General features: G+C 43.4%; 1 protein-coding gene across 11 annotated transcripts in view; it reads right to left on the reverse strand.

Annotated features, from left to right (window-relative positions):
* MACROH2A1 (macroH2A.1 histone) overlaps positions 1–26149 on the reverse strand; it is a 74930-nt gene that overhangs the window by 21421 nt on the left and 27360 nt on the right. For 5 of the 11 annotated variants that reach the window (XM_081092650.1, XM_081092648.1, XM_081092643.1 and 2 more), the window contains exons 3-5: positions 21112–21218; positions 20507–20704; positions 2612–2719 (exon numbers count right to left, since the gene is read on the reverse strand). In XM_081092650.1, coding sequence (XP_080948776.1) covers positions 2612–2719; positions 20507–20704; positions 21112–21218 — 413 coding nt within the window. Of the gene's footprint in view, positions 1–2611; positions 2723–20506; positions 20705–21111; positions 21219–26149 lie in introns of all 11 variants that reach the window. The other 6 variants (XM_081092646.1, XM_081092645.1, XM_081092640.1 and 3 more) reach the window with 2 other exon arrangements.

The raw sequence follows: 26149 nt of genomic DNA on the forward strand, positions 1-26149 counted from the left end.
GACTATTCTACACTGAGTTCCAGCTCAACCTTCTTTTCAGTCTCCCTCCAAAGGTCAGGATATCAAACAGGCAAATTAGTTCCATTTGTCAAACCTACTTCTTTTTTCCTCTATGTCTTAAATAACATCAGATGACATGTCTATAAATGATTAGAGAGTATCAATACTTTATAGCTTTTGGACTCCCCCTTTCTGACCCTGAGTGGGGTGTAGTCAGTATTAGCTGGATTTCTGGTACTTTTGTGCCTGTGGCTCCTGGTCCTGAGGCCTGAGATCAGGTGTGCCCAAATGGAGGAGAGGGTGGCACTGCTCGGTCACAGAGGAGCTAGCTAGGTGTCTATAGCCCTTGCTGCCTCCCTTCCTGGGTTCACCTGCAGTGGAGCCCAGACAAGATCCAGATCCCAAGACCAAGAAAGGCATCTCCATTTGTAGGGCTGAGTGCTGCAATTTTAGAAATACTTGCAAAGAGTGTGACGAGTTCTGATCTGAGGTTGACTATGGGGTAGTCGACAGGAGCTAACAGCCCAAGTGCCCATCACTAGATGAATGGATAAAACAGCTATGGTACATTTACACAACAGAATACTACTGGGACGTAAAAAGAAAGAAAAATTTTGCCCTTCGTGACAGCATGGATGTACCTGGAGAACATTATGCTAAGTGAAATAAGCCAGTCAGAGAAAGACAAGTACCATATGATTTCACTCATATGTGGATTTTAATGAACTGAACTAATAAGCAAAATAGAGACTCATATAGAGAACAGGCAGACAGCTCTGGTGGAGGGGTGGCGGTGGATGAGAAGGAGGGATTGATGAAAAAAAACAACACAACTCATGGATCTGGACAACAGGGCAGTGATTGCAGGGGGGAGGCGCTGGGAGGAGGTAGAAGATGGTATAGGGAAGATAAATGGAGATGGGGGGTGGGGGGAACAACAACATTGGAAAGGGAGAGGCCAGGGTCAGGGCACCCAAGGGTGGGGTGGGTAGGGGAAGGAGTGAGGGAGAGGGGGACTCCAGGGGCTGAACTATCCTACCTGCTTAATAGGCTTCCCAGTCCTGGCTAATTGTCTGCATAAGGCAGTGGTTCTCAACCTTCCTAATGCCGCGACCCTTTAATACAGTTCCTCATGTTGTGTGACCCCCAACCATAAAATTATTTTCGTTGCTACTTCATAACTGTAATTTTGCTACTGTTATGAATCGTAATGTAAATATCTGATATGCAGGATGTATTTTCATTGTTACAAATTGAATATAATTAAAGCATAGTGATTAATCACAGAAACAATATGTAATTATATGTGTTTTCCGATGGTCTTAGGCGACCCCTGTGAAAGGGTCATTCGACCCCCAATTGGAGGGGTCGAAACCCACAGGTTGGCGACCCACAGGTTGAGAACCGCTGGCATAAGGGATCTTAAGTACACTGGTCCTAACTTACAGGGGTTTTCACACTTTCATTCAAACCTATGCAATTTGGATGACAGGTCACATTAATTTTCAATATATCACCCAAAGGATGTGTTCAAGGTTGTACATGAAGACCCAGGTGGTTGCCTTCACTGCTGAGTTGAAAATTTTTAAATACATAAAAAATATTTTAAACAAAAACTTTCAAAGCCCCAGACCTTAAGATGACAACTAGTGCTGCTTATTTTTTCCTTTGAAAAATGCATACAAAATACAGACAATGGTTATAAAATGTAAGCTGAAATGGTTATTTGCTGGAACACAGAGTCCACCACAGGAACTGCACCATGAGAGCCTGAGTGCACTGAGTGACAGGAAGGGGGAAGGGAAGGAGCACTTGCAATGAATGACGTGAGCAGGAAGACTGTGTCACTGAGATGCAAAAGAAAATCGACAGTGAGGTTTTAAAAATGATGCAGCTTCAGAACCAAGTTGTTAACCGCATTCAAACTACACACAATTTACACAAAAGACCAAATTTGTACTTTTAACTTTTTAAAATGTAGGAGTTAAAAAATTAAGAAAAGTTTAATTCCCTCTCTATCCACCCCCCTTTTTTTAGTGTTAATAGAGAAAGATTAATTAACTCTCATTCTCAGGTCTTAAAAGCCTATGCATCATTTTTATTTTCAACAAAAGTGAATCATCTTTTACAAAACCATGGCATCCTGGCAAAGTTGCATCACTGGGGCGGCTGAAAATATATTGCCCATGGTTAACAAAACCAAACAATTGTCTTGAGGAGTCCTCAGGTGGCTCCGTGCCCCCCTTACATACTTCCAGGACCCAGTTTTAACTTCCGGCTGTTTTTCTGGCCAGAGCTACATGAGGACCTGGTTATTCCACATAAGCAGCTCCTTCTGAAGACTAACCGGGTGCTCTGACCACCCCCACAGAAGCCTTTCCCTTTTCTTTACCACCACCTCCTCCTCCCGCCTACCAGTCTCCTCCCAGCACTCCCGCCATGCCCTCCTGGAGGCCACTCCAAAAGACCCACCATCCCCACTCCACTCTCTCCACCCACACCCATGAAACCAGGAATGTCCTCTGGGAATCCCCAGGCCTGCCTTCCGGTGGAGGTGGCCTGTACCCCTTTCCCAGGGCCTGAGAGCCGATCAAGCCACACGGTTGCCTACCTTCTGGCCGAGGAAGAGGCTCTTGGTGGAGAGAACTGTGAAGCCATCAGCGGGCGTGCCTTCGGTCGTGCTGTCGGCACTGGCTGCCTTGCTGACTTCTCCCTGCTTCTTCTTACACAAATAGAAGAGTCAGTATGTGGACTGCACAGGCAAAGATGGCAAAAATCTGGGCTTTTCTAACAAAAAGGCAGCTCACAGGCATTGCCCAAAATACTATGAGAAAACAGGAAATTAAACCCCCAGAACATCTCAGCTTTTCTCAAAATGGGGGCCACAGACTTATTTTGAAGTATAAGAATTCTATGAAAAATGTTAAATTGTATTTTCAGCACCTTATACTCAAAATTAGCTATTCAAAGGCAGAATTGTACTGTGGTAATTTAGAACAGAACCATTTTCATAGATTTAGACCAAGTAAATGTCTTTTGAGGGTCTTCAGTTTCTAGATGTCTGTACACTATTGAAGTCTTAGGGGCAAAACAAATTATTCTAGTCATTAGTTCTCAAAGGGCCAAAAAGCAGACCAAGGACCATAATCTTCCAACCCTCCCCAGCCCAGGAGGTAAGACTCTCCAACTCTCTTTTCATTAAAACCAGCCTTGGAGAGGATTCATATGGTGCCTATTGGTGAACCCTGGAGACGCCACTCCCACGCCCTATAGTGTGCACGATCTTGGCATGCTCAGCATCATTCCATCTGAAATATGTGTACTCTGGGGTTCCCAAGAGCCTTTCAAGGGGTACATTACATGGAGAGATTAAATCCATTTCCAGATCCTCAACTTTCTAATGCACTTTTCCAAAAAGAGAGGTCTATGCCTAAGAGAGATCTATGCCTGTGGTCAAGGTTTCTTGCTGGGTCTCCTTGTACAACCATCCTTCTCCCACTTCCCAGACTCAATATTAGCATGGCACACCCCTGGAGGAGGAATGCATGTCTTTCCAAGTGTTTTATATATTTTGGCTAAGCACAAGAATTGTATTAAAAAATTGATATTCTGAGTCAGTTGAGGACTTTTTGCATTCAGATATATTATGGAGTGAGGACAGTGGAAACAATGGCAAATTTTGTTTAGACACTAAACCTTTTCCCTTCCCCTAATTATTATCAAAAAGTATATCACTCCTGAGGGAGGGTCCAGTGGGAGCTAATCAAAAAAGTACAGCTTCTCTGCTGTAGTCACCTTCAGTCCTCACAGTCTGTCAGATTGAGGGTCAATCCAACCCACTGATGTACCAACAGCAATTAAGGCTCAACTGCATCAGGAGGGTACAAAAAACCCACACAAGGCCACCTGGCTCACATGACCAGGGAGACAGTGCCACTGGGCCCCACAGGATAGCTACTACGTAAGGCCACTCTGCCAAGACTGGAAGATACAACATATCTACATAGACACAAATGAGAAGGAAGACAATATGAGAAGACAAAGAAATATGCCCCAAATGGTCAAAAGAATACGCAAAAGCTACAGAAAAAGAGCTAGATGAAATTGAGGCAAGCAATCTACCAGATACAGAGTTTAAAACAGTGGTTATAAGGATATTTAATGAACTTAGGAGAAAAATAGGTTAACACCGTGAAAACTTACACAAAGAGATAGAAATTGTAAAAAAAGAACCAGTTAGAAATGAGGAATATCATAACTGAAATGAAGCTTCATTAGATGGACTTAACAGCAGATTAGATGAAGCAGAGGATCAAATCAGCGATCTGGAAGACAAGGTAGCAGAAAACTCCCAATCAGAACAGTAAAAAGAATAAAATATAATAAGGATAGTTTAAGGGACCTCTTGACAACATCAAGCATACCAAAATTTGCATCACAGGAGTACCTGAAAGAGAAGAGAGCAAGAAATTGAAAATCCTATGTGAAAAAATGATGACTGAAAACTTCCCTAACCTGGTGAAGGAAACAGATATATAAAGCCAGAAATGCAGAGTCCTAAACAAGGTGAACCGTACACCAAGACACATCATAATTAAAATGCCAAAGGTTAAAGACAAAGAGAAAATCTTAAAAGCAGCAAGAGAAAAGCAGTTAGTGACATACAGGGATCTCCCATAAAATTGTTACCTCATTTCTCAACAAAAATTTTGCAGGCCAGAGGGATTGGGACAAATTATACAAAGGGATGAAAAGCAAGGACATACAATCAAGATGACTCTATCTAACAAACCTATCATTTAGAATTGAGCGTAAAGAGCTTTCCAGACAAGAAAAAATAGTTCATCATCACTAAATGAATATTACAAGAAATGTTAAAGGGATTTTTTTTTTAAAGATTGAAAATATGAATAAGAAAATACAGGAAAGAAAAATTTTCACAAAGGCAAACACATAATAAAAGCAGTGGATCAACCAACTATAAAGCTAGTAAAAAGGTTAAAAGGCAAAAGTAGGAAGATCATGTGTAATTACAACAATAAATTAAGTGATAAACATACACACACAGAAACATGAAGTAAAAAAGACAAAAACATAAACATGGAAGGGGGTAAAAATTGTGATGCTTATAGATCATGTTTAAATTTAAGCAACCAACAATTTAAAATAGACTGCTATAAACATAGCTTTTTATATAGGAAGCACATAGTAACCATAAACCAAAAATCCACAAGAGATGTAAGAATATAGATAGGAATCCACACACTAAAGAAATTCATTAACATACAACAGAAGATAGCAAGAGAATAAGAAAGGAAGAGAAAAACTACAAAAACAATTTTTAAAAAGCTAACAAAATGGCAAGAACTACATACCTATCAATAATTACTTTAAATATCAATGGACATCAAAAGACATAAGATGGCTAAATGGATAAAAAGACAAGACCCATGCATATGCTGGCTACAAGAGACCCACTTCGGATCAAAAGTCACACACACACTGAAAATAAAGGGATGAGAAAAGGTATTTTATGCAAATGCAAATAAAAAAAGTGGGGTAGCAATACTTCTATCAGACAAAACAAGGGCCATAACAAGAGACAAAGGACATTGCATAATGATGAAGAGATCAACCCAAAAAGTGGACATAACTCTCATAACATCTAAGCACTCAACCTAGGAGCACCTAATATATAAAGCAAATATGAATGAACTTAAAGGGAGAGACTGATAGTAATATAGTCAGAGTAGGGGATTTTAGTACCCTCTTGACATCAATGGATAATATAGTCAGTAATATTGTAATAACTATGTCAGATAGCTCCTAGACTTATTGGGGTGATCATTTCATAAGTTATATAAATGTCTAATCACTATATTGTACTCCTGAAACTAATGTAATATTATATGTCAACTATAATTGAAAAATTTTTTTAAAAAGAAAGTAGGGGGAAAGAAATATTACAGATGGCCATGCCTTCCTGCAGAATGAGTCTGGACAGTAAACTCAAGGCAAGACCTATACCCTATCCATTTGCCCACTTAGTATTCAAATTCATTAACACATTAATATTTTTTCTTACATTAAAAAATAGATTTGCCTGGCCGGAGTGGCTCAGTGGTTAAGTGTCGACCTATGAACCAGGAGGTCACAGTTAGATTCCTGGTCAGGGCACATGCCCTGGTTGCAGGTTCAGTTCCCAGTGTGGGGCAAGCAGGAGGCAGCCAATCAATAATTGTCTCTGATCATTTATGTTTCTTTCTCTCTCTCTCCCTCTCCCTTCCTCTCTGAAATCAATAAAAATATATTTTTTAAAAAATAGGTTTCATTTTGCTACTTTTTTTCTTTTTGTAATCCTCACCAGAGGATATATCTTCCATTGTTTTTTAGAGAGAGTGTAAGGGAGAGGGGGAGAGAGAAACATCAATGTGAGAGCAGGGCAAGGATTAAGCCTGAAACTGAGGCATGTGCCCTTGACTGGAATCAAACCTGAGACCCTTCAGTACATGGACCGACTCTCCAACCATTGAGAAAACCATCTAGGACTAATTTTACTGAACTCTTTAACAATAAAGGCTGCTTTGGCATGTAGATTATGTGGCTAACCTGAAATATTTTCCATAAGTTAAATGAGACAAATCTGAAGCTCCAAAGTTGTAATATAAGACACAAAGCATTTTATCAAGAAATATGGTAGCAGCAAAGATATATTAAAGTCATTACTATTTTGGTTTTCCTAATACTTCAAGAGTATCAGATTTGACATGTAAGAGAAAAACAGGTATAATCAACAATTACATGTAAGTCTTGGTAAAGCTTTTTTTATACACTTCCCAGGAGACAAGAAAGGGAAAGGCTGGATGACAAATCCTTTTGCAAGTCAGATGTTTCTAATTCTGTGCTTTCAACAAAACAGAAGAAATATCAAATTGAGTTAACAGCTGATAGATCATTAAAAAACAGATTGATGGAGTTTAGTTAATAGTAATGGACCAATGCTAGTTTCTTAGTTGTGACTAATGTGCCAGAGTTATGTAAGATGTTAACAAGGAAATTGGGTGAGGGACATTTAGAAACTCTCTGTACAGTCTTTGTAACTTTATGTAATTTAAAACGACTCTAAAATAAAACATTTATTAAAACAAATTGATGACAGATTACTATGTGATTGTTGGCATATAACTCAGAAAGAGTTCAGAGGACTGGGTGGTGTTGCTATTACAAAATCTTTTCCATTCCTACTAATTATTTTTGTGAACAAGCTTTTCCAGGCACTTATACCTCTAAATATAAAAATATAGGATGCTAAACCCTGTCTCATTTTAGCAATAAGTAACATTCATCTTAGAATACTTGAGTTAATTGAAAAACTATCTCCATCTATCCCATGCTGTTCCAAGAAAATTTTACTTTTTTCTTAAGTTACCAAAATTTGTGACGTATCTGTCATTTTGATCAATTATGTATTATTAATAAACTAGAGGCCCAATGCACAAAATTTGTGCAAGAGTAAGCCTTTGCAGCAGCAGCAGCAGCAGCTGCCTCGATCCCTCACTCACAGCTGTGTGTGGGGGAGGTTGGGGGGGGAGGCGCTGCCTGGATCCTTCCCTTGCCGGCTTGTTCCAGAAGGATGTCAGAAGGACTTCCAGAAGGATGTCTGGTCTAATTAGCATATTATGCTTTTGTTATTATAGATGTGATAATTATCCAAGCCTGGATTATAAAATCCATAACATTTAGTGTTTCTATGAAAAATTTTCAAAATAAATTTATGTACATTATTACTGTTGCAAAGATCAATAAAATACTAGAAGCATTAAAATGTGTAACATTAGGATAAAATTTTGGGGGAAAGGAAAGGGAAATAATGGTTTAAGGAGAAAAGTAAGGTCAAATTTCCAAATGTAAAAATAAAAAAAGCCTGTTTGTGTATTTTTTAAAATGATGGTAGCTCAAACCATCATAGCTATTTAGCTTTCTTTGGATACACTTAACTGAGTGATGAAACAGTTTTCTTTTTAAATGTCTTTTATTATATATCTAAAATTATACCCTTTGCAGATATTTATTATGAAAAGTTTAGCTGTCAATTTTGAATGTGTGAGATACAATGATTTTCAGAACTATTTAAGGAGGTATGCAACCAAAACATTTGAAAATCAATTGTATTCACTTGGTCTGCCAAGTGAATACCAGACATACAGAAAGTGCTCAGTAAACACTGAGGAGTGGGATGCACTGATAGGTAGATAAGGATTTAGCACTTCTGCCCAAGGACACTTGAATTTTAAGAGGTGAAAAGCCCTAACAGAATTTCAGGTATCTGGGCATTAGAGTTGGTTTTATGGGAGGAGGAGAGCCTGAGAGCTTCCCTGTGTCCTGATAGAAGTCAGCACTGCCTATGCAGGCAGATTATAAGACTTAATCTGTGATAACACTGATGATTTTCAGCAGTATATACAGGAATAGGCAAAAGTAGGTTTACAATTGTTCACATTGCAAGATATGCAGGTTATGATTGTCACAGTAGTTTTATTATCTTAAAAGAAATGTCATGAGAAGCTCTCCCTCTGCAGACACAGCGGACTCTCATAGCCAGTTAGCCTGGAGGTCAAATCACCCCCGGTATTGCTGACAACAATCAAGGCTTAACTACAACAAGACTGTGCACAAAGACCACTAGGGGGTGCACCAAGAAAGCATAAAAAATGCGGAGACAAAGAAACAGGACAAAACTGTCAATGGAGGATATTGAGTTCAGAACCACACTTTTAAGGTCTCTTAAGAACTGTCTAGAAGCCGCCGATAAATGTAGTGAGATCCTCAAGAAATCTAATGAGACCCTCGATGTTATGAAAAAGAACCAACTAGAAATTAAGCATACACGGACTGAAATAATGAATACTATACAGACTCCCAACAGCAGACCAGAGGAGCGCAAGACTCAAGGCAAAGATTTGAAATGCGAAGAAGCAAAAAACACCCAACCAGAAAAGCAAAATGAAAAAAGAATCCAAAAATACGAAGATAGTGTAAGGAGCCTCTGGGAAAGCTTCAAGCGTACCAACATCAGAATTATAGGGGTGCCAGAAGATGAGAGAGAGCAAGATATTGAAAACCTATCTGAAGAAATAATGACAGAAAACTTCCCCCACCTGGTGAAAGAAATAGACTTACAGGTCCAGGAAGCGCAGAGAACCCCAAACAAAAGGAATCCAAAGAGGACCACACCAAGACACATCATAATTAAAATGCCAAAAGCAAAAGACAAAGAGAGAATCTTAAAAGCAGCAAGAGAAAGAAACTCAGTTACCTACAAGGGAATACCCATATGACTGTTGGCTGATTTCTCAACAGAAACTTTGCAGGCCAGAAGGGAATGGCAAGAAATATTCAAAGTGATGATTACTTTATCCAGCAAAGCTATCATTCAGAACTGAAGGTCAGATAAAGAGCTTCACAGATAAGGAAAAGCTAAAGGAGTTCATCACCACCAAACCAGGATTATATGAAATGCTGAAAGGTATCCTTTAAGAAGAGGAAGAAGAAGAAAAAGGTAAAGATACAAATTATGAACAACAAACATGCATCTATCAACAAGTGAATCTAAGAATCAAGTGAATAAATAATCTGGTGATCATAATAAAAAAAAAAGAAAAAAAGAAAAAAAGAAATGTCACAATGGCAAGGGAAAAACTCTACTTTTGCCCACCCCAGCGTGCGTGTGTGTGTGTGTGTGTGTGTGTGTGTGTGTACGCATAAAAAAGAAGAGAATCCTGCCAGAAGCTCAGAGAATTGCAAATAAGATAAAGCCAAAAAAAACCCCACACAGACACACGTCATAATTAAGATGGGAAAAGTGAAATACAAGGAGAGAATCTTAAAAACAGCAAGAGAAAAACTTTTTACATGTAAGGGAATCCCTATAAGAGGATAAGCAGATTTTTAAGCAGAAACAGCAGGCCTGAAGAGTGGCATGATATACTCAAAGTGCTGAAAGTAAAAAGCAAAAATAAAAACAAAACACTTATGACCATGAATATTCTACCACCCAACAAAGTTGTCCTTCAAAACTGAAGGGGACATAAAGGAGTTCACCACTAAATCAGCCTTACAAGAAATGTTAATGGGGCTTCTTTAAGCTGAAAAGAAAGGGTGCTAATGTGGACGAAAGGGGCCACATGTTAACCTGACAAGCTCAGAGAAGGCCTGCATGTCTTGAAAACTCAGAGACCTAAAGTAACCACAAAGGATGGTCTGAAATTAAACTTTAATTAAAAGCAGTTATGATGGGTAGTTACATCCTAGGCCAGTATCTTCACTGACAAGGTCAACCTTACCTTAACTGAGCATATCTGACTTTTTGCATCTATAATAACATACCTTGAAATGTCTGGATAACTTGTAACTTCCTTTTTTCGAGACCCCTTGGGGCACAACCTAAGGTGCCTTGGCGCCAGGACAGATATCACAAATTCCTTCATTGTTATCATGTTAATTGTTGCTGCACCAACCTAAGTATGTATCTATCACTTTACTTTTTATCCAATCCCAGGGGCTTCCCCGATTTGCTTTCTCCCGCCTCTCTAATCTATCACCCATGGATTTCATATAAACCACCTACGTCCCTTCCTTTGATTGTAATGTATAAAAATAGATGAGAAACCACCATTCTCTGGAGCACTATCCCAATCTGTTGAGATAAACTCACAAAAATTCTTTACGGTAAGAATGTGGTTATTTTTTAACACGTTAACACTAATCACTAACACGAAAAGATAAGAAAGTATAAATCTTACTGGTAAAGGTAAAAGTGGTGGGTTAATCACTTATAAAGCAAAAGCCATAGTACATACAGGAAGGAGAAAGAAAAAGGTATCTAATCATACCACTAAAAATACCAGATCACAAAGAGAGCAAGAGAATAAGAAAGGAACAAAGGAACTACAAAAAGCCAAAAAACAACAAAATGGCAATGAATACATACCTATCAATAACTACTTTTAATGTAAATGAATTAAATTCTCCAAACAAAAGAAAGAGAGTGGCTGATTGAATAAAAATACAAGACCCATCTACATGAGACTCACTTGAGATTCAAGGACACAGATAGGTTGAAAGTGAAGGGATAGAAAAAGATTTTCCAGGCAAATGGAAACCAGAACACAAAGATTGCAGTAACAGACAATGAAGGGCATTACATAATGATAAGGAGTTGATCCAACAAGAAGATATAATATTTGTAAATATTTATGCAGCCAATAGAGGAACACATCAATATATAAAGCAAATATTAACAAGTCTAAAGGGAAGTAATCTAAATAGAAAATAATATAATAACAGGAGACATTAAGGCCCACTTTCATCAATGGATAGATCATCCAGACAGAAAATTAATTAGGATTAAGAAACATCAACCTTAAACAACACGTTATGCCAGAGAGAATTAACAGATATGTACAAAACATTCCATCTAAAAGCAACAGAATACACATTCCTCTCAAATAGACATGAAACATTCTCCAGGACAGACCATATGTTAGGTCACCAAACAAGTCTTAATAAATTAAGAGACTGAAATCATATCAAGCTTCTTTTCTGACCACAATGGTATGAAACTAGTAATCAATTACAAGAATACTGGAAAATTAAAAAATATATGGAGATTAAACAGCATGCTGGTAAACCAATGGGTCAAAGAATAAATCAAAAGGGAAATAAAAAATACCTTGAGAAAAATTAAAATGGAAAAACAACATGCTAAACCTTATAACGTGAAAGCAATTCTAAGAGGGAACTTTTAATGATAAATTCCTACATCAAAAACCAAGAAAAATCTCAAACAACTAAACTTTACAACACTTCAAGGAACCAGAAAAAGAACAGAGTCCAAAGTTAGCAGAAGGAAGGAAATAAAGATCAGAGAGAAATAAATGAAAGAGACTAAAGATCAATGAAACTAAGAGCTGGTATCTGAAAAAGAAACAAAACTGACAAACCTTTGACTAGATTCATCAAGAAATAAAGAACCCGGCTGGTGTTGCTCAGTGGTTGAGCACTGACCTATGAGCCAGGAGATAACAGTTTGATTCCCTATCAGGGCACATAAACAGGTGGCAGGCTCCATCCCCCGTGTGGGGCTTGCAGGAGGCAGCCAATCAATGATTCTCTCTCATCATTGATGTTTCTATTTCTCTCTCCCTCTTCCTTTCTCTCTGAAATCAATAAAAATATATTTAAAAAAATAAAAACAAATAAAAAACTAAACTCATAGGTACAGAGAACAGATAGGTGGTTGCCAGGGGGGATAGATGAATTGGCTGAAGCAGGTCAAAAGATACCAACTTCCAGTTATCAAGTCAGTCAGTCATAGGGGTATAATGTACAGCATGGGGACTATAGTTAGTAACAATGTATTGCATATTTTAAAGTTGCTAAGAGATCAGATCTTAAACGTTCTCATCATAATAAAAAATGTATTGCTGTGTATGGTGATGGATAACTAGACTTGTGATTATTTCACAACAGAGTAGGTCCTCAGTTGACACTATCAGTAGGGTTTTGGAACTTTGGCAAAATGACATATAATAAGAACAATTTTACGGTAGACTAAATCTATATATAAACAAGAGTTAAGTTCCAAGGCATCTCTCAATGCTACAACAAAACATTATTCAAGTATGTGCTGTATATACAAATATCAAATCATTATGTTTTATACCTAAAACAAATATCTTTTGTCAATTACATCACAATAAAAAAGAACTTATTCATAATGTAAAAAGAACCTTAAGTCATTAAAATGGACAGATAACTCAATTTTTAAAAAATGCATAAAACACTTGCACAAAAGAAAATATCCAAAGGGCCAAAATTCATTTTAAAATATGCTAAAGCTAATTGGTCATCAGGGCAATACACACCTGCCAGAATGGCTAAAATTTAAGTCTCAAAGTACCCTGCTTTGGCAACATGTAGAAATAGAACTCCCATACACTAAATTTGGACTGTAGACTTTTACCTCCACTAGAGAAAACTACTTGGCACTATCTACTAAAGTTGAACATATGAATACCCAAGATACCACAATTCCACTCACAGGTATACTCCCAACACAGTGCAACATGTATGCACCAACAGCATGTACTTTTGCAGCAGGAATATTGGTAGGAGTCTCAAATTGGAAACAACTAATATCTCTCAACAGTAGTTAGCACACTGTGGCAAATTCAAACAATGAAATGCACAGAATTGGTGCTGTCTACTACAAACAACACCTAGATCAATCTCTCAAACACAATGTTAAGTGATAGAGCAAGACAAAAAAAAAAGGAAATATTGAATTTACTATGAAGGTAATTTTAATAAGTTGTGCAGATTACACCTAAGGCCCTACATCTATTTTATATTAATAATTTTGTATTTTACTTAAATGGGGTCCTCAAAATTGTTAAAGCTTCAGACCCCCATGATTCTCCTCTTTCCTCATGCTGTACATAAAAATAAAGTTGTGATACACACACACACACACAATAAAATATTATCTATATACTAGAGGCCCGGTACATGGATTTGTGCACTGGTGGGGTCCCTCGGCCTGGCCTGCGGGGATAGGGCTGAAACTGGCTCTCCGACATCCCCTGAGGGGTCCCAGATTGCAAGAGGGTGGTTCTTGGGTGAGGCACCCTGGAATCGGGCTTCTTCCTCTCTGATTCCAGGTGAATCACTCGAGAACCGCAGCTGCCAAGTCACCACAGCTCAGCAGCTCCTGCATTGAGCTTCTGCCCCCTGGTGATCAGTGCATGTCATAGCTACCGGTCAGAGTATCTGCCCCCTGGTGGTCACTGTGTGTCATAGCTATCGGTCAGATGGTCGCTTAGGCTTGTCCTATATAATAAAGAGCTTATATGCAAATGGTCAACATGCCTTCATGCCCTTGTGCCGGGGCCAGGGGACCTGAGGCCACACCCCCAGCTGGTGCCAGGCCGGGGGACCTGAGGCTGCGCCCCTGCCCTGCGGGGCTTGACGGGGGTGGGGTCAGCTGGGTCTGGGTCTCGCGTGATTTCAAGGTGCACGCAGATGGGCGGGGACTTGACTCTGGGTCCCGCAGCACGGCCCAGACTGTGACAGGAGGGAGAATTTCATATACATTTTACTAATTATCTTTCATCTCTGGCACTTCTATTATAGAGAAAGGGAAAATAACAGTATTAAAATATTTCCTTTAATTAATTCCCCTTTAATGTGCACGTATTTCATGCACTGGGCCACTAGTATATAGATATAAAAGGCTAATATGGCCCTAACCGGTTTTGCATAGTAGATAGGAGCATCGGCCTGTGGACTGAAGGGTCCCAGGTTCAATTCTGGTCAAGGGCATATGCCTGGGTTGTGGGCTCGATCCCCAGTGAAGGTCGTGTAGGAGGCAGCCAATCAATGATTTTTTCTCATCATTGATATTTCTATTTCTCTCTCTCTCTCCCTTCCTCTCTGAAATCAATAAAAAAAAATATTTTTTTTAAAAAAGGGTAGTATGCTAAGTGTCTAACTATCTGACTTGTTGCTATGACGCTCACTGACCACCAGGGGGCAGACACTCAATGCAGGAACTGCTGTGACACGCACAGAGAAATGGCACCACAGACCTGGCACCCACAAAGCAACACTCACCTTCCCCCAAGTGAGACACAGACCCTACCACCACCCCGGAGCCACAATCCACCAAATCACTGCTGAGACACCATGGCGCAAAATGCGGCCCATAGCCCAGCCTGGAAATGGTGGCTGTGGGCGCCAGGTAATGATGTCACGTAGCAATGCCCAGCTTCCTCTCCCTAGTGACGACTAGCCTCCTTGCAGTTTCTCCAGCCAAGGAACACTACTTGCTTTATAGCCAGGTGCAAACATTTCACACTTTAACCAAATGTCTCTAAACCATTTTCCCATGCCTCATCTCATTTGATCCTCACAGAGGTCCTGGAGTAGGTAGATAGGCAACTCGGTGAAATCCTATTTTCTTTTCATAAGCTGGAAAACGGAGATTTAGAAACTTGACCCGACTGAAAAGAAGAAATGGTGGAACTTGAAAATGACTTCAGGTTTTCTCACTGTGCAGAATATAGTCAAACACTGCTGCAGTTAAATATTTTACCCTTCGTTCTCCCTGCGTGATCTGTAACTACAGAAGAATAATCTGCTTTGTATTGATATTTACTGCTGTGTTGCTGACAATTACCTAAAAGAGAAGTTGGGGTGCTTCACTGGGCTGGAAAAAGTTTAGCTATATCAGAAAGAAGGTCTAATTAAGCAAGTTTATTCTATATATATATATATATATACACATACATACATATAAAGCTCTCACTGGTGCCAATCGCACACGTGTGTTTTGATCTGTCATTGTCGATCGCGAATTTGGTAGACACCTCTATTATAGAGAAAGGGCAAAAAGCAATATTAAAATATTTCTTCTAATTAATTTCCTTTCAATGTGCATAAATTCATGCACTGGGCCTCTAGTTCAGCCATAAAAATGAAGGAAGTCCTGCCATTTGTGATAGCTCTTGAGGGCATTATGCTAAGTGAAATAAGTCAGACAGAGAAAGACAAATAGTGTACGGTCTCACTTATATGTGGAATCTTAAAAAAAAACAACCAAACATAAAAATAGAAATCAGATTTGTGGTTACCAGAGGTGAAGAGTTAGGAGAAAAATTGCATGAAGTTGGTCAAAAGGTACAATCATGAGTTCTCTTTTAAACCTCCCAACCATCCATTTTACAGATGAGGGAACTGATACCAGAGAGGTCAAATCACTTCCCAAGATCACACAGCCAGAAAATGACAGAACTAGAATATACAGCCAGGTGAGCTGGCACCCTTAACCACTAAGTAACACTGCCAAAACAGTGGGTAACAAGATTATATGTATACTAGGGGCCCGGTGCACGAAATTCGTGCACTGGGTGTGTGTGGGGGGGTGTCCCTCAGCCCAGCCTGCCCCCTCTCACATACTGGGAGCCCTCAGGCGTTGACCCCCATCACCCTCCAATCGCAGGATCGACCCCTTGCACCTCCGGCAGAGGTGTTAGGCCTGGGCAGGGGACCCCCAGCTCCCCGTGGTTGCAGGCTCCACCCCTGCCCAGGCCTAACGCCTCTGGCCTAGGCGTCCGGCCCAGGCAGCAGGGACCCGCAGCTGCAGCGACCCCGCGATCGCGGGCTCCGCTTTAGGCCCAGGCAAGGGACCCCTAGCTCCTGGGACTGCCAGCTTCAACTGTGCCCAGCTCCCATCGCTGGCTCCACCCCTACTTCCTGCTATCACTGGCCAGGGAGGCAAAGGCACCTGATTCTCCGATCATGGCTGGGGGGCAGGGCAAAGGCGGCCCCAGGGCCGCCTTTGCCCTGCCCCCCAGCTCTTAGCTCCCCCCTGGGTTTCCGATCACTGTCAGTGGCAGGGGGCTTCTTCCTGCTTTCCCTTTCGCCTCCCTGCATTGTGCCTACATATGCAAATTAACCGCCATCTTGTTGGCAGTTAACTGCCAATCTTAGTTGACAGTTAATTTGCATATAGCCCTGATTAGCCAATGAAAAGGGTAGCGTTGTACGCCAATTACCATTTTTCTCTTTTATTAGTGTAGATAGTTACAGTTATTGTTATATTTAGAGGTAGGTAGGATGCGGAAGGCTTTATATATCTACTAGAGGCCCAGTGCATGAATTCGTGCACAGGAGAGGGGGGGGATGGGGCCACAGGAGGTTGGCTGACCTGGGGAGGGACCGCAAAGGGAGATTGGCCAGCCAGGTGGGAGGGACCACAGGAGGTTGGCTGGCAGCAGGGAGGAATAGGGGGAGGGACTGTGGGAGGTTGGCCGCTGGCCCTGAGAAGGGAACCGACCCTCAGCCCCCCTGGGAAAGGGGCTGTGTCCGCTGCCACCCACCCCCGGTTCCCTGTCCCAGCCCAGGCCCCAAGGCCCCGGCGGGATCGGGAGAGGAGCCAACAGTTGACGGGCCGGGCGCAGAAGGAACGGATGCTGGATGCCAATGCCACCCTTGGCATCCCACCACTGCGAATTTCCCCACCTCCCCCCTCCTCCTTCCCTCACCACTGCACCACCACTGTGGGGAGGTGGGGGGGGGGGGGGCAGAGGCCCCTGAGGAAGGGAGAGGACGGGAGCGAGACAAACCCTTGTGTCAAGGGCTGACTTACAATAGATCGCAGCGAGGGAGCTGCTCTGCTATGTATGAAACCTTGACCCAGAAGCAGGTCTCTACAAATGGCTTAGCACCAGGGGCAGATGGGGGCCAGCTGGCTGGGGGAAGGGGCCGTGGGAGCACACTGACCATCAGGGGGCAGCTCCTGCATTGAGCATCTGCTCTCTGGTGGTCAGTGCGCGTCACAGTGACTGGCTGACCGGTAGTTCCCAGTCATTCCATCATAACGGTGCTTAGGCCTTTATATATATATATATATATATATATATATATATATATATATATACACACACATACATACATATACATATACATATACATACATACATACACACTCTTATGTGCATAGACTTTGTGAAAAGATACATAAAGACTGATTACAGAGACCCATCTGGGGGCATGTGGGGGGACTGGTGGGATTGAGATTCTATTACTGCATACTTTTGCAACATCCTAATTTTACACATATTACCTAGTCAAAAATACATTATGCAAGTATTCATTGAGTCACTAAATTCTAAGGCTGGGATGGACCCCATCATTTTATTGGAGGGGGTGTAAACTGAGTCACAGACTTGCCTGAGGCCACCCAAGTAGGAAGGAGAAGCCCTAAGGCACTTCCAAGGCTCCAGACTCCTAGCCCTGGTGTGTTCTGTTGCCGTCTCTATTCTCTATTTCCACCATAGCTGACTCAGCTGTCACAACTGGAGACTTTAAAAAACGTCCAATTATACAGAATTGGGGAGAAAATTATGATTTGGAATTCAAGTGTTGACATTTGAAAAATACCAACTCCCTTTCACTGCAAGTACTTTAGCATGTTACTAAGGCTCTCTCTGCCTGTCTCTGGAAAGGTTATTTTCAGAACATTCCACTTAAACCTGGAGTTGCAGGGTTCTCCACTGTTTCTGGGAGCTGACACCACAATTTACATTAAACAAATGTTTTGAAAATTAGCTGTTCACGGTTCCAATTTCAGCTTCCCCCAGGGTTTAATGTTAGCCAAATATTCGTACAGTAAGCAGACAATGTGTTTTATTGTATGGAAGAAAAACAGACCACCATAACAGATTTCCTGCTTTTGTAATCAAGGGAAAAGTGGAGTGTTCGAGTGATTATTGGCATATGGTTATTAGAAACACTGAGTTCCAAATATAGCTACTAGGAGCTAAAGACACACACACACACTGCTATATTTCCAAAAAGATAGAAAAAACCTTAGTGTTTGGTCAATTGGAAATTCAGAAAGTCATTGGCAAAACTACCAGGAGGAATCAGGGTGACAGATAGCAAGGTTCAGCCCACTGTTCCCAGGCACACTGGAGTCAGAGAGGCCCAAACATCAATGAGCAGCAGGCCTGCAGGAACAAGGGCTGCGGCTCTGGGCACAGCCTGAGGACAGCTAGGCCAAAGATTGCAGTTCTGCCCTGCTGGTCCCTGACTCCCTGGGGTCCATTATCAAGATATGATGGATTTGGCACCTTCGTCTTCTTTTTTAACATTTAAAAAGGGTTGCACAGCCCTCAGCAGCGTGGCTCAGTTGGTTGGAACATCGTCCCATAAATCAAAAGGTTGCGGATTTCATTCCCAGTTAGGGCACATTCCTAGGTTGTGGGTTCGGTCCCCGGTGGGGACACATACAGAAGGCAACCAATCAATGTTCTCTTTCACATCCATGTTTCTCTCTCTCTCTCTCTCTCTCTCTCTCTCTCTCTCTCTCTCTCTCTCTTCCGTCTCTCTAAAATCAATAAGCATATCCTCAGGGGAGGATTTAAAAAATAATTAGTTAGTTAATAATTAATTAAAAAGGGTTGCACAGGTGCTTTTCTCCTCTCTTTCCCCATCTTGCTCTACACGCTGCTCCCCAAGCCCCTGTCCAGCTGCAAATGTGAAAGGAGGGAAAGAAACTGTTCAATCTGCTAAATTTACAATTAGCAGGAATGAGAATGAAGCACTGTATGAATTCCCCTGATTCCAAGCCTCCTCCAGGACTTGTGAGCTAGGTGGAATGCAAGCGTCTGGAAATAAACTTACAGGATGCTCTTCAATACCAGATTTCTCTCTCAAAGAGCTGGGAGCGATTCAGAGCCAGGTGGGGTGAGATGGGGGGGATGGGGTGGGTGGTCTGTTGGAAAGAGGAATTTAGATTCTGATGTCTTCAGGAAAGCATTTGTTTACACCCAGAAGGCGGTATTAAAAACATAGCCTCTTCCACCTCAACTAAATAGTGTGGATGGGAGGTTAGAGGTCAGAAAGGTGTCCCCATGTGGTGAAAGCCAGTCTGTCTGTGGCACAGACAGGCCAGGGACCTGATCTTTGGACAGGTCAGAGGAGGGGATATGCAGCATGTGACTCTGGGTCAGGGCCCCTGGAGCCCATCTGGGAGGTGACCTCACCATCTCACTCTGGTGAGAGGCGTGGGCTCCGGTAGGAAAAATGTCCTTTCACTGCATCAGTAGAACCCAAGAGTTATTTCCAAGAGTTCTTATTGAGGGTCTTACAAAACAGGTAGGTCACCTTCTGCCAAAAGTAATTTCCTCCAGTATGGCTGGAGAAGGATGACTCCTGAGCGGGCACCGCAGGGTAGCACAGCCTTAAAATTCCATCTATAAAGACAGAGCTTTAACTGCACTGCACCTCTGTTTGTTGGGCCTCAAAGCAACTGTAACAACTGCTGAGACGCAGGGCTCAGTGACGAAGGAACACACTAATGAGAGGAATTCGTTCACCACAAAATGATCAGCACCCAGGACCTAATCTCAGTCCAAGTTGGGTCTAGCAGGAGGGCCTGAATAATGTGTCTGTTTTACTCCTTAACAAGGCAATCATTCTAAAAAGCAAGCTGTTTGGACTGTCCCTGCTGGAACATGCTCAGAGTAGGACAAGCAGTCATGGCAATGCAACATCAGTTCTGAGAATATTAGGAGCAAGTGAGCAGCTGGCACCTCTGGGCAGGACTCAATGGTAGCTGTCCAAGCACCAGGAAGATTCTGTACACACAGGTCACTTCCCACAGGCATGGGCATCTCCCTGAAAGGCCAGGCATGAGGTCCTTCCATCCTGATCTTCCTGGCACCCACCTCACATACTCCTTGCCTGCAGGAATCCAGTCTCCCAACCGTGTCCGGACTCTGGCCCCCTGAGTAGGACTAGCCCCTCTGTCACCAGATCCCACGTCCTCTGTAGGGCTGCCCCATCGGTGGGATGGGCGCTCAGCGGGAAGGGGCTCTCCTGACAACCACCTATCTGCACCGCCCTGCCCTACCCCACACGCCCCTGCCAAGTCACATACCTTGGATTTCCGGGCCCCTTTCTTGCCTCCAGCTTTCTTTGACACTGGCTTCTTCTGGGATGGAGACTTGGCCTTTTTGGCAGGGGGTGGCGTGATGATGGCTTCCAACTTCCCTTTGGATCCTCGTTTTTTTGCTAGCAACTCTGGGTGGATGTTTGGTAACACCCCACCACTGGCTATGGTGACTCCTTTTAGTAGCTTGCAGGAAAACCAAAGTAGCAGATGGTGAGCTAGACCAGCCTGCCCCTGACCTTCAAGAAGTCAGCCCTGCCCATCCATGCTTTCGATTTTGGTTGGTAGAGTTCCTCCCTCCATGGCATCTACAAGGATGCTGATGGGACTCAGCTCACTACACAGGGAACAAGTCTTCAGAGTTCCTCACTAGGCGGGAGGGGTGATTCTTTGAGAGCCAAATACCTTGTTTCATCCCTGCCCCCCACCCCCAATAAGGCCTTCAGGAGAAACTTCCAAGGGGGGCAGGGAAGCTGCTAACAGTCCAAAATGCAGTCCACACCTTTGAAAGCCAGCAACTTGCCAACCTCCCTCTGCACAGACAGCTCTGTCTCTCAGGTGTCTGGGGTAGGTTGGCTAGGAGAGCCCCGTACCTGATTTAGCTCCTCATCATTGGCCACGGCTAGCAGGATGTGCCGAGGTGTGACCCGTCCCTTCTTGTTGTCCCTGGCCGCGTTGCCAGCCAGCTCCAAAATCTCCGCTGTAGGGAACAGAGGGGAAGAGCACATGATTGCATTAGAGCATTGGAGGCTCACATGCATCCTCCTGACTCCCACTCATGGAGCTGGGAATGGACACAGGCATCAGTTCACGAAGCAGCTTCCTGAGGTGGGAAGATGCAGGCAGTATGCCTGGCACACGTTGAGCTAAGTCACAGAAGTGCTGAATCAACCCCTGGTCCAACCCTGTTTTGGAGGTGAAGAAGGAGGCTTACAGAGGAGAAGTGACTGGTCAGAGGTCCCTCAGTAAGAAGTGGTAGAGCTCAGATCTGAACTTACTTGCCAGACAGGGCTGCCTGTAGTCGGCATTCAGATGTCACCAAGACCAACCCTGATAAGCCAATGGTGTGGTCCCTAAGAGTGAACCCTGCCTGCATGGAACTGAGCAATGGGTCATGCATGGATTTCAGGGCCTCAGGGGGCGGTGGCATTTTACAGGTGCTTATTAGTAAGTCTCTGTCGATGAAGTTGATGTTGACCCCCTGCACACTCAGATTCAAAACTGGAAGGAGATGACTAGACTCTTTACAAAGTCAATGTCATAAAAATACTGTCAAACCTTGGTTCTCAAATGTCTCCCATCTTGAATGATTCAGTTCTTGACCAAGTTGTTCACAGAAAAAAATGTCTCTGTTGTCAAAACAAACTTCAGTTTTCTACCTGATCACCCTTTCATGCTGATACCTCAGCATGACAAAAAGTGTTTCTCAGGCAACAAAGGAGAGAATGTTTTTATTGCTGGTGAAATCAATGATTAGCACAACTTTAAAACAGAAAGAGGCCATCAAGAGTGCTAACGCCCAGCCCTAGCTGGTTTGGCTCAGTGTATAGAGCATCCGCCTGCGACTGAAGGGTCCCAGGTTTGATTCTGGTCAAGGGATCATGCCTGGGTTGTGGGCTCAATTCCCAGTAAGGGGCGTGCAGGAGGCAACCAGTCAATAATTTTCTCTCATCATTGATGTTTCTATCTCTCTCTCCCTCTCCTTTCCTCTCTGAAATCAATAAAAATATATTTTTGGCCGAAACCGGTTTGGCTCAGCGGATAGAGCGTCGGCCTGCGGACTGAAAGGTCCCGGGTTCGATTCCGGTCAAGGGCATGTACCTGGGTTGCGGGCACATCCTCAGTGGGGAGTGTGCAGAGGGCGGCTGGTCGATGTTTCTCTCTCATCGATGTTTCTAACTCTCTATCTCTCTCCTTTCCTCTCTGTAAAAACTCAATAAAATTAAAATATATATATATATATTTTTTTTTTTTGAAAAAAGAGTGCTGATGCCCAGCGCAGATGGACCTATCTCTTGCTAAGTGGAGAAGGGTGCTTGGGAAGCCTAAATGACCTTAGGCCTCTCAGGTGCCTGGCCAGCCCAGTTTGCCCTTCATTCTCCCATGTTCATGGAGCAGGTGGCACGTCTGTAGTGCTATTGCCCTGAGTACTGCCTGGGAGGGAGCCAAAGTAGGAGTCTGACCTGAGCACAGACCCTCAGAGTAAGGGCACAGGTGGGAGAGCCGGTCACAGCTGTTGCTGGGCTGGAGCCCGTGCAGCAGGAGGGCTGGAGAGGGGCTGCTGCAGCATGGAGCTGTAGCCCACTTGGCTGGCTTCCTGGCCTCCACCATTCCTTCCCCTCCCCTGCCTGCCCCCACTTTCTGAGGCCACAGGTAAGGCCATCAGTGTCTGCAGAGCCAGAATATACAGGAGGCAGGTGGATTACAACCTTTTCCCCATAATGTGCTAAGAAGTCTTTACCTGGCCTCAGAGAGAGAAAGAAGCACTCACAGTGGTGCCCTAAGCCCATCCCTTTGGCAAGAAGATCGTTTGAAATTGCGGTTTCTCAGAAAAGTGAAGGGGGCCTGGTTCCTCTTCCTGCCTGGAGAGTTAGTGGAAGGCTCTCCCCAAGAGAAGGCACCGAGGCCGTTGGGGGGGCGGGGAGAGGAGGGATGTGGTCTTTTTATTTTTAGCAGTGCTGCTCTATTGGTGCAGGGAAGATGGAGGTGATGAATGCAAAGCCCTGAGGGTGGGGAAGGGCCTGATTTGGGTAGGGGACAGGCAGTATATAACACAGAGAAATAAAGCAATGGAGTGACTTATAAGTAGCACCATGGCTGAGAAATCTGAAGATCAATTCTCCGGAATTCCCTTGGGCTTCCATGAGCTTTTTCCCCCCCATGAACTCTCACACTGTGGATGAAACTTCTAATGGCCTGAGCTTCTATACCTGGGAAATTGCAAGGACTGGGCTCATTTACTGCTAAGTAAGCGGTGGATTCTGTGATGCCAGACTAGATCCACCTGAGAGTGACAATGAGGTGGCGTGGAGGGCCTGGGGGAGATGTGTGCAGTGGAATGAAGTATGATTTGGCACCTTGGAAAGAGCTGGGCAGGAGTGTCATTCTGTTGCCTTCTTCTCCAAAGAACCAGAAAATCCAAGACTCTATCCTTTTTTACAAAACTCTAGCTCACCTTTGAACTCAGCCCTGTGGAGTGGGAGGGAAGCTATATCAAGTAGGGGCAAAAAAGAGGGGCAGAGATCCATACTCCAGCTAGAATTGAGCAAAAGCCTTGTCTTCCATTTACTCCTGCCTGTTTGCCAGAGGAACAGTTACCATAGTAACCCCTTCATCAAGGGACACAAAAGACAGAGCACCTGGGAGACACACCTTTTATGAGAAGTGGGTGCCCTGCCCCACCCTACACTGCAGCACGAAGAGGGCTGGGCATTTTACAACAGCCAAGGAAGATAGGGGAGAAATCTGACTGATAACAAAAGCAGGAATCCAGGGCACAAACTCCCCTGGCCAAGTATTCATTAAAACCCACCCTTTTGTCCTCAGTCTGACTGTAAAAGCCCAGTTGCAAAAGGCTTTCCTGGCTAAGAGAGGGCTGCCTGCTGCAGGGGAGGGGAGGTGCAAAACGACAGCAACTGGACAAGATGGAACAGGTCCCATCTGCCCTCCAGGGCATGTTCGGGAAGGAGGGGGTGCCCACACAGTTGAGGAATTGGGGCAGGGTGTGAACCCCCAGGAGATTTCCTGATTAGGTTTCCTTCCTAGTAAGTGATCTGGGCTTTGCAAATGATAGAAAGGCTAAATCATGAAAGCCCAGCTCAGCTAGACATGGATTCCTGCCACTGCACCCCAAGCCCACCGGGATGTCCCCCCACACACATACACTGGCTGCCTCCTGGGCTAGGGCAGAGCCAGCATCACCTGAATGGACCCCACACCTCACCTCAGGGGAAGGTGTCCTGCCCTTGATGCAGCTTCTGGTTTGGAAGGTTCTGGGCAATTCTAAAAAAAGTTTGTAACTTCTGCTGGTTCAAAAGAAAAGGAATTCTGAGAAAGAAAACCAGGAAAACACCAGATCTACAGATGCAAATCCTTTTCTCCAGTTTCCAGAGCTCGAAGCTTGCATCCTCTCTTGGAGGGAGTTTTCAGGAGCCACAGCCCTGGGGGCTGTAACCACAACAAATGGAATCCATAAGAAAGCGCAGGAGGAAACTGGAAAGAGCAGTTAGGAGAACAAACAGCCCCCTTATCAGGTTCTCCACTCCTCAAGCCAAGTCTTCCCAGCCAGTGACAGCTTCATTTTGCTACCACTGACCAACTCTAGTTTGGGACCTAAAGCACTTGGGGTCAACTCTGGAGATAACCCTAAGTGTGGTAAGGCTCCCTAATTATAAACACTACAAAGGGGACATACTGAATGAACACCACCAGCCAGCTCATGTGCTATTTTTTAAAGATCTTTTGTTTGTTTATTTGTTTGAAGATCTAATTTTCGAGATACCCAAGAAACTCGGCTCCCACTCTACAGCCTTGGTGCTGGCCTGGACCTTATTCTCTCCTCAGAGCAGCAAGCAATGCAGAGGCACCTTTGGGCCCAACTTTCCCCAGCCTCACTGAGCAAGATCATTTTAAGGCCATTTGACAAAATTCTCACAGCCTTGAATAACAGCATTATCTGGCAGCCTTTTCAGCTACAGACCAGCTGTCTGAACATGAATACCTTTGACAGGTCTACTTTCCAAGTTCACCCAGAGACCAAAGGCTTAGAGTCTTTTTTTTCCCCCTCCAAACATCTTGAACTGAACCATATCTGCTGGATTGAAGCATTCTGTCTATCTTTCTTTAGGGAGATGAAGTCATGCTTTGCAGAATTAGACTCCTAACAGCTAACAGGTGATGTGTGGAGGCTGCGCCAAACTCTAAACACAAGCCTTGCAAAGCAGAGAGTTGGGGGCTTCTACAGAGCAGTTTGAAGCATCTCCTCTAACAGAAGAAATACTGACAACAACAACCAGAAATCAAAGAAAAGCCAATATTCACATAATTCCAAGGAGAAAACAGATATTTGCTACAAAGCCAACAGCATGACAAGGAATCTGTTTATTGTCATTTCTTCCCAGTCACCAGGCTTCCATCAGCAGTTCGCTGAGTTCAGAACTGTTTTACTCCATCCCTGAAGGCCTTAACTCATCAACCCCAATCGGAGAGCGCTGCTTAGGGTTTCCTGCACCCTGACTGCACCAGTTTCCTCCAACTCCCTCCATGGCCCAGAGTCCATTGGCTTACATCCCACCTTTCAGGAGATGAATGGCAGAGTCTGAAGCCTGCTGAGCCATCGACCCAGAGCTCCAGGGCCTCACTTGTGGCCACAGCAAAGCTCTCCAGATCTGCCTGTCCCAGGAGCCTCAAAAGGAACCAGGGATTCCACAGAGAACATAAAACCTACAGCAGTAATTGAAGGTGGTGTTTTCTGTGCAGAGTATAAGGTATTTTATAAGAATGAGTCATTTTGTTGCTTTTCTGTAGATGTTCCAAATCTGACACAAACTTGTCCTGCTGTTAAGCCCAAGTCACAGGCCCCTCATAAGGGCCAGGAGTTTAAAGGTCCAGGTGGCAGCATCTGTCCAGTCT

Source organism: Myotis nattereri, assembly GCF_964212035.1.
Source record: "Myotis nattereri genome assembly, chromosome: 5".
Taxonomy (NCBI): Eukaryota; Metazoa; Chordata; class Mammalia; order Chiroptera; family Vespertilionidae; genus Myotis; species Myotis nattereri.